Raw genomic sequence first — 12,294 nt, 5'->3', positions numbered from 1 at the left:
CGACGTCTGATTTCCGCGAAGACTCTTTCTGCTCCTGCGTGATGTACATCCTCATCGTATTTCTTTATAATCAGCTCTGTGACCTTGTGTCGGCTGTTCAATACGATCGGGTATTTAATGTCATCCGGTAGATTGGGGGCTCTGCGTAGGCGACCACCCACTCTGATGAGGGTATGAGCGTCGCTCTCGGGGGCCAGATGAATTAATCTGCTGTCGGATGGGACGGGCTTTCCTCCCTGTAGACAGGCCAATTCATCGGGGAACGAGTCTCTCTGGGCTCGCTGCAGTAGAAGCAATTCTGCTTCCTCGTAGTTAGCTGCTGACATATCAGCGGGGGACTTGCACTCCGGGTGGTACCGCAGGAATGTTCTTTGTTGTGCACTCTCTATGGACGTGCAATCGTCTATGTTAGGGTCGGTGGAGGCTACGGTGCTCAATCCACAGAACACAGACTTCTTATTTTCCACCTCCTCCTGACTGGCTTCCCTCGGGATAGGCGTGGGCCACTGTCCTTCCGGGAGTCTTAGGAATGCGGGGCCGTCACTGTAGACATTGCGACGGGTGAGGTCATCTAGGGGCATCCCCCGGGTGATGACGTCAGCTGGGTTCTGTTTTGTATCAACGTAGCGCCACTCTGTTTCTCCGGTTAACTCTTCGGTTAAGTCTTGAATCTCGGTGACTCTGACTCCCACGAAGACTTTGTACTTGCATGAGTCCGATTGGATCCAGGCGAGTACTGTCGTGGAATCTGACCACAGGATTGTTCTAGACACCGGTATGGTGAGCTCACGTTGGATGAGCGTGGCTAGGTGCGCTCCGGCTAGGGCTGCGCAGAGCTCTAGACGTGGGATAGATTGTTGCTTGCGTGGGGCTATTCTCGAGCGGGCGAGGACAAATGCTGTGTAGATCTCTCCCCCCTTTTCTTGGGCCCGCAAGTAGGCTACTGATCCGTATGCGACCTCTGAGGCGTCACTGAAGACGTGTAAGTCTATTTTACATGTCTCTGGCCTCACCGTGGGTGGGAAGTAGCTTCGGCGCATATTAACGCCTGGGAGTGAGTGGAGCTCCATCTCCCACTCTCTCCAGGTGGATGCAAGGTGTGCGGGAATGGGGTCGTCCCAGCCCTGGTCCTTGTCCCACAATGCTCGTACAATCATTTTTGCCCTGGTGGTGTACGGTAGAATACATCCTAGCGGGTCATATTGTCGGGCGAGTGTTGTGTACACACTCCGTCTGGTGGTCGGCGCCGCCGCCGGCCTTCCCTGCTCCGTAGTCAGGGGCTTGTGTCTGTAGTGAAGCGAATCTGTTTTGAATCGCCACACCAATCCCAGGGTCATCTCCTGGGCTTCTCCCGGGATTGTAGCCATCCAGGTCTCGCTGCTGGCTGCCTTGTCCTCGGAGGAGAGGCTGCGCAGTACTTGCGGATCGCTGCTGGCCCACTGCCTGAGATCAAAGCCGCCTTTGATCAATGAGGCGCGGAGTTTAATCAGGAGAGCCTCGGCTTCTTCCTGGGTTGAGAGGCTTTGTAGACTGTTGTCTACGTAGAAGCTGTTCTTTACGCTGTGTCGGACCTCTTCGTCCGCTGCTGGGTCCTCTGCTACATGTTTCTGTAGTGCAAATGTAGCACAGCAGGGGCTGCACGTCGTTCCGAAGGGGAGGACTTCCCATTGGTAGATGGCTGGGTGCTCATCTCCTGGCTTCTCTCTCCATAGGAACCGTAACAGGGGCTTGTCCTCCTCTACTAATCTCACCTGCAGGAACATTCCTTTAATGTCCCCGCTGATGGCCACCTTTTCCTGGCGGAAGCGGAGTAGAACGCCGAGTAGGGAGGGGCCGAGTGTGGGACCGGGCAGTAACTCTTTATTCAGATTTTGGGATCCGATCTGGTAGCTGCAGTTAAATACTATGCGGTCTTTACCGTTGTGATGGACCTTGTGGTGAGGCACGTACCACGATTCAGTGGTCTGGTCAGCCTCTTTAATGTCCATCTTTGTGACGTGTCCCGCTGTGATGAGCTTCTCAATCTCAGCGCGGTATACACTCTCTTGGGCGGGGTTCTTGGCTAAGCGCCGCTCCGTGTTCAGCAGGTACCGTTCTGTGGCGTCTGTCTTGGCGTGGAAAGTAGGCATTCCTTCTCGCCGCAGGAGTGGCGTGGCGTATCTCAACACGCCGTTGACCGGGACTCTCTTGGTCCCTGTCTCGAGGAGGTGAATGGCGTAAATGTCATCTTTAGAGCGAATGTCTTTCTTTCCGTTCTTAAAGGGCATTTGTTCCAAGGTCCATAGCCGCTCTACGTGTTGCAGGAGTGCGGTTTCTCCCTCTGTGACTCGGGAGTGGAGACATCTAGTGGCTGTACTTCGGTTGAGAGATTTGGCGAGCGGGCCTTGGAGAGTCCATCCCAAACGGGTCTCGACTGCTGCAGGACAGCCTCGGGGTCCGGTATGAACCCGGTCTATCGGGACAATGAGGTCTGCATGGTCGGAGCCTATCAACAGGGTCGGCATAGCATTGTCTATGAGCGGGATCGGTAACTTGCGCAGATGTACATATTTCTCCATCAGCTTGGCGACGGGGTATGTGTACCGCGACAGTCCTATTTCTTGGCTGGTGAAAGCGTCTGTAATCTGGTACCGTCGCTCAGGCTGGCCGCTTGCTGCGATAGAGAATGAGACATTCTCGCCCTTTATCGTCTTCAAATCTCATCTTATTGTCCGAATTGTCATTTGGGTTTCGCTTCCCCGCAGCCCTAGCTGGGCCGCAGCGGAGGCGAGCAGCAGGGTCTTCTCTGACCCGTCATCGAGGACGGCGTAAGTGTCCAGGACTTTATTCTGGTAGCTTAGTGTCACACGCACTACTTTTAGGAGTACTCGGGCTCCACTGCTGCTGGCGGGATCGATGTACATGACGCTCGCTTTGCTGCTGGATGGTGCGGGTGAAGGGCGCCGTCTGTTACTGTCGTGAAGTATGTCCAGATGGGCTCCATCGCACTTGGTGCACCTTTTCTTTAAGCGGCATTCGGCTGCCATGTGTGAGCGCGCACAGCGAAAACAGCGCTTGTTGGACTTTATCCATTGACTTGCTTCCTCCGCGTTCAGCTTGGGGAAGGAGTCACATTGCGCTAGCCAGTGTTCTTTCTCACAGTAGGGGCACACTATCTTCCACTTCTCCGTTCTGGAGGGGGTACTGTGGCTCCTGCTGCTCGGTACTGACTCCGATTGGTGCATCACAGTCACCGATCTTCTTCCATCATTTAGTCGTCTGGTTCCTTCTCTGGAGCCAGGGGTGCTCCGTCCGAATGTATCTAGCCGTAGGCTGCTGACTTCTCTCGCCAGGAAGTCTGCTAGATCGAGGAGGTTCGGTTCGGGGCCATTCGGGTCTCGGTGGTCTCTCTGCCGCCTAAAACGCTCCTGTCGAGCGGGCGGCAGCTTCTCCAAGATCCTTTCCACATTTGAGTTGGCGTAAAGTTCATGCCTCCCCTTCTCTCTCTGCGCTCCCAACATCCCTACCAGGGACTGCACTCTGATGGACAGGTCGTCCAGTGCTCGATTGTCTATTGCTGGGGGTAAGCGGTCGATGTGTCGGATCTCCTGGATCACGTAATCCCATATGCGCCCATACCTCTGGTCCAATGCTACCAGCGCTGCTGTGTATGGGGTGGTGGAAGTCGCGTAGGCGAGCGCTATATTATGTGCGCGGGGTACCTTTAAGTGCTTCAGTAGGATGGCGTATTTGTGGCGTTCATCCAATACATCCACCAACATGGTCTCCAGACACATGCGGAGTTCTGTATACTGGGCCCGGTTCTCTTGGGTGAAGTCGGGTACCATAGGCGTGCCAATGTATGACGCTGACTGTGGATACATCGGCGAGCGTTGGGGGAGAGGCCTCCTAGGCGAGTCTCCTCCCGCTCCTTGGTATGGGCTGGTACCGGCAGTGTACCATGGCCCGCTTGTCCAGGTGCTGTTCCTCGGTGCGGGTCGTGCGTCGTGCTCACCCGTGTATAGAGTCGGGGGTCTGTAGCGCAGCTCCGCGGGAGTATAGCCTGGGCTGTACCGGACCTCCTGGTCCGGTAGAGTACTGTGCTGTCGTCGGGCGTGGTTCTCCTCCTCTTCCTCTTCGTCTTCAATTAGGTCATCCAGTGCTTGTAGTCTCTGGTTTAGCCTCTCCACAGGATATGCTGCTCCTTCCCGGTTGCTAGGTCTCGCTTGGACCGGTGGGGGGAGGTGGTCTGTGGGGGGTATAGACCTCGTCTGTTGGTCAAGTTCAGGGTTGTTTACTCGGCTAGGGGATGCCGCCCTGGAGGTGTGTCTAGACGAGTTCCTGGAGCCTCTGGCGGAGGGAGAGGGTGTTGTCCGTCTGATCAGCTGTTCTATTAGTTGCGCTTGCTGTCTGTCGCGCTCTGCGTCCCGTAGAGCACCAGCAGCTGCTCGCTGGCTGTCTGCTCGGTCTCGGGCCACATTCTCTTCCCTCTGAATGCGTCTTATTTCTAGACGTATATGCTCTTCTTCGCTCCGCTGCTGGATCTGCAGTCGGTCGCGTTCAGCAGCGGCGTTCAGGCTGATGAGGAAGGCCTGCTGTAGGGTCCTCTCTGCCTCGCTGGGGGAAGGCGGTTGTATAGGGGAGCCTTCCCTCGGGGTACTCCTTGCGGAGCCTTGGAGCTCTATCTCCACGGTGCTCTCCCCGTCTTCTTCCGTGCCGAGTTCTGTCTCGGTAGCGTTGTATTCCTCCCGGGACTCATCGGGGACTACTTCTTCAGTACTGGCGGGGTGTGAAGTCATGTCTGGTTCCCACTGGTCCCCACCGTGAACTTGGTCAGTTACATTAGAACCCGTAGGGGCCTCTATGGTCGGGGTAGTCTGGGCGTTGGGGTTAGACATACTTTTACTTTCTAGTTTTACCGCGTTTACTGTTAGTAGAAGACTAGGTTGTTGACTGACAGCGTAAGCCTCTAAGTACTGAGGGAGCCGTCGTTCGCGCTGCGGGCGTTGGTTAGGAGGATCGTTTCGTGGAGTGTTCATCATAGGCCATTTCAATATTAATAACACTATATTAATATTACACTGATTACCCTCCGGCTCGAAGGACCAATTGTAACTGAGGGGTACAATTCCCTGACTGTATTACTAGATATGATACTTACTACCACTACCTTTGTACTTAATATTCGGCCACCCAGTACTCGGCATAAATATATTATGATGAACACTGTCACGTAGATGAAACGGATCCAACACAAATGTACGAATTAGAAATAGGTCTTTATTTCTACACAGCGATGGTGTGTAGAGCAAGCACTTAATCAAATCAATCACATTTATGAATGGGAATTAGTATGCACTTTTATGGCAAGAGTATTCGTCGGTATATCAATAGAGAATGTCCAATCTCTGAAGGCGCAGGTGGTACATATACGACCTGGAATAGTTTAAGGAATAACAGCAATGATACTTTAATGATTATATACTGGATACACTAGGGGGGGGGTTAATCCGGTCGCTTGTAAGCCGACAGGAGTAGGAAGGGGGGGGGGGGGTAGAATCCGGCTGCCTCATCCGGCCAAGGGTATCCCAGGTGAACCCACTGTAGTGCCGTTCAATGCGCCGGCGATCCTTGGACCACAGATGAAAGCAGGTGGACTCTTTGTGGGCCGGCGTCCTCCGGTCCACGGAGGAGAGACGTGAAGCGACCTCGTCTTGCAGAGCGTCTCCTCACCTTGCGTCCTCTCCAGGGGGGGGGTTTCCAACACACGGCAGTGTCGGGGGTCTTTATCCATGGAATAATCAACGTATACAAAGCATAATCCGTGCCTGGGAAGGCGGGCTGTCGTCGGTAGAATAATCCGGTATACAGGTCCACTCGCTCGTCGGCTCTGGGGCTCCTCGGGTGCAGCTTCACGTGGGGTCAACCACCCTGGATAAGCAGCCAGTTTTCTGCCCGAAACGATGGGGTGCTGACTACGGTAGTATTCTCACCGCACGAAGCACTATATATTAACAGACTATTATTAGCTTAATAGACTACGTCCAACTCGACGATATAGTGCCAAATATGACTATTCAAATATTAATATACACGATGTCTCAATACCGATGGTAAGCCGAACTTGGCCTTACTCCCACACGTGGCGTCGCGGGGAGGCTTTACGTCTGTGACTCTATTGGAGGGTAAGAAACTGGACTGAAAAGGAAGTCCTACTTTAGTAGCGCAGTATATATACGCACTATAAACAAATAGTCCCATTAGTGGTGCGGTAGCCAGATTCCTACGCGGAACTAGGACTTGTTCGTACATGTTGAGCGGTACGTTTGAACTGGGTCTGAGGGGTATGGCAGCCTGGCACCAAGGTCTCGACCAATAGTAGAATGGAGACTATTATGGGATGTTCAGTAGGCTAGAATGGATATTCAATGCATATTGTACAAGGAATATACAAGGGATATCAAGGAATATTAGAGAATATACAAATACAATTAAATATATATATATAATAAATATATATATTCGGTTTAATCTGGCCCTTCACAACAGCTATGATCACGGAGCAATAGTGTTAGGTGAAACAGATACTAGAGTGTTAGGTGAAACAGATACTAGCTCCTCGGCTAGTAGTAGCAAGGCTCTCTGCTTCCTGCCACTACCTGCTGTGACTCTCAGAGCCCCTCGCTGCCCTGCACCTGATGTGACGTCATCATTAAGATGACACACGCACGCTATGAACCACGGATTAAAATATGCATGTGCGTGAGGTTGTGGTTTGGTCGACAAAATGTTTGATAAAAACGCTAAAACTGGGTCAATTTCAATAATTTTTTCCCCCTCTTCATGAAAGTCAGCGTTGGCCTAGTCACATTGTTTATTGAACAAAAATACAACCTGCAAGTTGGCCTTTAAATATAAACATTAGTCTACCTGGAGACTCAATGAGGTAATTGTAGATGTCGCCATAAGACGCGTCTGGCTATTTAGTGGGATCATTGTTTCATTATCCTGTTCGGCTGAAAGGACACTGGCCACCGAAGCTCGCCCCTCTGATGGAACAGTCCAGGGCGGGTGTGCGTGGCGTCACAATCCGTGGGCAATTGTGTATGGGGAATAGGTGCTTAAAAATGGGCTTTTTCTCTGCCGATTTAGTTCTGATCGATTAGGAATGCAACCACTTACATCACGGCTCTCATCCACATTCATTAATTTGCTCCCCCCGCAATCTCCTCCCCGATTTCAATGTAACGCGGAAGTGTAGTGGTCTATTAGACGCTCTACAAATTAAAGTTATTATTATTATTATCATTCTGTTTACAATTGAACATTCCATGAAAATTATCTATAAATTCTGCATCTTCTGAAACATTTATAAACAGAAAATTCATAAAAAATGGCACCAAAATTTGGTAAATTCCAGTAAATATTGCAATTTTGAAACTTATTTCTTCTCTTAAGTATCATAACTGGATTCAGTATCCCGAATAACCCCCAAAACAACTCCAACATTGTTGAAATTGATCGAGTAGTTTCTGAGATTTGGCCATTTAGGTGATTATGAGAAAGAGACCGTCTGTGTCCTTTTGCCACATGATTGAAGACACATTTCACAACCAGCTGACACACAGCTCCTCACACACGTACACACAAAAGTCACGTACATACAAAAGTCACATACACACAAAAGTCACGTACACACAAAAGTCACATACACACAAAAGTCACATACGCAAAAGCCATGTACACACAAAAGTCACGTACACACAAAAGTCACGTACACAGTTACACACACAAAAGTCACGTACATACAAAAGTCACATACACACAAAAGTCACGTACACACAAAAGTCACATACACACAAAAGTCACGTACACAGTTACACACACACAAGTCACATACACACAAAAGTCACATACGCAAAAGCCATGTACACACAAAAGTCACGTACACACAAAAGCAGTCAAGGTCACCTAGCTCCACACAGAAAAGTACATAACAAACTCATTTCTCAGTACACACACAGATAACCTAGCCAAGAGGCTCGGACAAAGTGACGTCAATTTCCCTATAAAAGAGGTAGATTAAGAGATGTAAGGTACTGTAGGATGTTTTCATTTTTGAGAGCTGTGACGGCATATTGACGATTCAACGTCCTCAAGCGGGTTTGACCAATTGAATCCTGTGTTCTGAAGTTTTTCCTGGATCGTGATGATACTTATTAATAATTTTTGAAAGTATAGTTATTGAAATATACCATACATCAAAGTCATAAATGTTCAATTCATTTTCATGTAGTAATCATTTCCACACATTTCCATACACATTAGAGAAATATAGAAATAAGTAATGCTGATAAACAAAGTTATGTTATATTGTGTTATGTAGTGTTGTATTGTATTTACTGCTGTCAAGTTTTTTTTTTTTTACTATAGTAAAATGTATATTATATAATGTATTATACTAAATTATGTTATATCAAGTAAAATTAATGGAGGAAACATTTAAATGTAAGGGGGTAGGGATCAATAAGCTTAGCTTCCCTCTACTCCTTTTTTGAACATGTCAACTAACTACATTGCTCTTTTTGTTTATAATTTCTTTTTCATTCTGATTATTCTGTTTGACAAAGCTTGATATTATGATTTATCTAGAGGAATGTAAAGAATACATGTTCAAAAATAAACTTTTCATTCATTCATTCATTCATACTTGTTTCCACGCGGTGCAAACGGCTCTTCTCCTGGCCCGGCCGTGACGGTTTCATGCAGTCCACCAGACAGAGAGTCCCTTTTGTTTGTTATTTTATTGAAATTATGTTTTTAAGTTGCAGGAAAGTACAGCACATGGCTTTTTTTATTGGCTCCCTGACAGGGGCCACAGCCCCCCTCCAGACCACCCCTAGGGCCACAGCCCCCCTCCAGACCACCCCTAGTTGCAACACAGGGGCCACAGCCCCCCTCCAGACCACCCCTAGTTGCAACACAGTACACACAAAAGTCACATACACACAAAAGTCACATACAGACAAAAGTCACATACACACAAAAGTCACATACACACAAGTCACATACACACAAAAGTCACGTACAGTTACACACACAAAAGTCACGTACACACAAAAGTCACATACACACAAAAGGCACGTACACAGTTACACACACAAAAGTCACATACACACAAAAGTCACGTACACAGTTACACACACAAAAGTCACATACGCAAAAGCCATGTACACAAAAGTCACGTACACACAAAAGCAGTCAAGGTCACCTAGCTCCACACAGAAAAGTACATAACAAACTCATTTCTCAGTACACACACAGATAACCTAGCCAAGAGGCTCGGACAAAATGACGTCAATTTCCCTATAAAAGAGGTAGATTAAGAGATGTAAGGTACTGTAGGATGTTTTCATTTTTGAGAGCTGTGACAGCATATTGACGAATCAACGTCCTCAAGCGGGTTTGACCAATTGAATCCTGTGTTCTGAAGTTTTTCCTGGATTGTGATGATACTTATTAATTATTTTTGAAAGTATAGTTATTGAAATATACCATACATCAAAGTCATAAATGTTCAATTCATTTTCATGTAGTAATCATTTCCATACATTTCCATACACATTAGAGAAATATAGAAATGAGTAATTGTCAAAGGTCACAGCCAGCAGGACCAAAGAATGATGACCTCTCGGACACCGGAGGGAACACGTTCTTTCTCCCCCCTACTAGATTTTGGTCTGAATACCAAAATCCCAGACGACCAAACCACGCGTCAAGACGGAGAGGGTCAAGTCACCATGTCAAGCCATACTCCAGAAACGCTGAAAATTAAAACATATATCTGTTTGAATAAATGTAATGAGCATGGCCCTGATTTCAAGCACTGAGCTGGAAGACAGTGATTATGAAAAGATGTCTATTTGTATTCTTTTTCCCTACTTGTGTAGTACCGTAATACTGTGTAATACTGTGTAATACTGTGTCCACAATATCTTGTACAACCCTAAAAGAAATAACCTCTAGTAACCTCTGGTAATAGGAGCCGTCAGAAGGGAGCCTCTACAGACGGCCTTGTAGCTTAAGAACTGAGCAGCAGGTTGGCACAGGCAGGTTAACCCTTGCATGCCCTGTTAAAAGAGAAAGATCCTATATTGTCCAAAGGAGTCTATCTACATGTAGGATGTATAATGTATGAGGGTTTTTTCACATGTATGATATGGAAAAACATTGTAACCAAGGTGTAAAGTATACAAGTACTGTATTGCTATATATTTTCTTTATTTTCTGCTTAAAAAAACATATAGTGTGGTGAGGGACTTTCCCATACCCAATTTGTTACTTTTGTAATTACAAGTAACAGAAGGATGGAAGAGGAGGGGTGTGATCACGTACTGTACACTGATTGGAACTGTATATTGTCCAAAGGGGTATAATCTTATGACGTAGTTCTGTATTATATAAACCTCCCGTGAAACAAGGAGAGGGTACTTTTTTACATTTTTACTTCAGGCCTTTTCTCTGCTGAAATAGATACTATGATAAATTGTGCATTTCTTTTGTAACTCTTGTAATTTTTAATTAAAAAACGTTTTGAAACTAAATCTTTTTCTTCGTGTAACTTTTTCTAAGAAATACTGGTAAGCTATAATATCATTCTATTTTTTAGCACCTGATTCAATGTCATGCGGTGTAATTGAGACTTGAATGAAAGGTCGTTTTGGAAGATACTTCTCCCTATGATGGTATCTGTCACTGTTTTTTTAGCCTGTCTAGCTATTCATTAGCTCCTAAGATAGTATTCTGTCACTGTCTAAATGTTAGATTTCAGCTTATCTCTCAAAGAGAATAACATTTAAAAATATTGTCATTAGGGCAGACACATGGCATGGATCCATTTAATTTATTATGTATAGATCTTAGGTATAATAAGTACAGATGTTTGTCTTTTCTCTAAAAATAGCAAAAGAAGTAAAGAAGAATCTGTAAATCTGTTGTATTCAATGCAAAAGGGGATTTTCCAGACAACAAGCATTTAGAAGAGATTACCTCATTCATTTAAGCGGCGAGATGGACTCTCACCGGCGCCTATGACAAATGAGGGAGGGATAATCACTTGATTGATGACAAACCTATTTGAACACTCAAGTAGATTTACTAAGGACAGACTTATCAAATAAATCTTCCTTGTTATAATAAAATATAGATCTCGCAACCTCTACCAATGATCAACATCTTGCCGGAGGGGGACGAGACGAGCAAACAGTATAACCGGTCTCTTGATACAACTCTTTTAGATTCACTGGGGTTTGAGCGTCATGGCATTGCAGGACGCTGTTTGAAGCCAGACGAGCAGACCACTGATTGATGGGCTTATCAAACTGACCTGATATACTGGGGCTTAATACAGTAATGCTGATAAACGAAGTTGTTATATTGTGTTATGTAGTGTTGTATTGTATTTACTGCTGTCAAGCGACTCAAGTTAATTTTTTTTGTACTATAGTAAAAATGTATATTATATAATGTATTATACTAAATTATGTTATATCAAGTCAAATTAATGGAGGAAAAAATTTAAATGTAAGGGGGTAGGGATCAATAAGCTTAGCTTCCCTCTACTCCTTTTTTGAACATGTCAACTAACTACATTTCTCTTTTTGTTTATAATTTCTTTTTCATTCTGATTATTCTGTTTGACAAAGCTTGATATTATGATTTATCTAGAGGGATGTAAAGAATACATGTTCAAAAATAAACTTTTCATTCATTCATTCATACTTGTTTCCACGCGGTGCAAACGGCTCTTCTCCTGGCCCGGCCGTGACGGTCTCATGCAGTCCACCAGACAGAGAGTCAGTCCTCTGGAACCAAGGTGTGAGAGGCTACGAGGAAAGGCCATATTCACAAGTATCTTGGGGGAAAGGAACAGGGGGAAAATGTCAGTACATCCATCTCAACAGACACATGTCTAACTTTACAGTTGCAAATGCATCCAGCTATACATACTTAATACAAGTCCTTATTACCAGCTCTACATACTTAATACAAGTCTTTATTACCAGCTCTACATACTTAATACAAGTCCTTATTACCAGCTCTACGTACTTAATACAAGTCCTTATTACCAGCTCTACGTACGTAATACAAGTCCTTATTACCAGCTCTACATACTTAATACAAGTCCTTATTACCAGCTCTACATACTTAATACAAGTCTTTATTACCAGCTCTACATACTTAATACAAGTCCTTATTACCAGCTCTACGTACTTAATACAAGTCCTTATTACCAGCTCTACGTACGTAATACAA

The 12,294-nt window shown here is 46.0% G+C and overlaps 1 protein-coding gene across 1 annotated transcript in view; it reads right to left on the bottom strand.

Annotated features, from left to right (window-relative positions):
- Nucleotides 1-12,294, bottom strand: part of LOC311239772 (uncharacterized protein) — a gene marked incomplete at its 3' end in the record, with an annotated part of 83,443 nt that overhangs the window by 58,040 nt on the left and 13,109 nt on the right. The window contains exon 2 of the mRNA XM_084328204.1: nt 11,761-11,893. Coding sequence (XP_084184330.1) covers nt 11,761-11,881 — 121 coding nt within the window. The 5' untranslated portion in view covers nt 11,882-11,893. The remainder of the gene's footprint in view (nt 1-11,760; nt 11,894-12,294) is intronic.

Source organism: Notolepis coatsorum, assembly GCF_963971535.1.
Source record: "Notolepis coatsorum genome assembly, chromosome: 1".
Lineage (NCBI taxonomy): Eukaryota > Metazoa > Chordata > Actinopteri > Aulopiformes > Paralepididae > Notolepis > Notolepis coatsorum.
The sequence above is the reverse complement of the archived record's forward strand: the minus strand, read 5'-3'. Positions and strand labels throughout refer to the sequence as shown.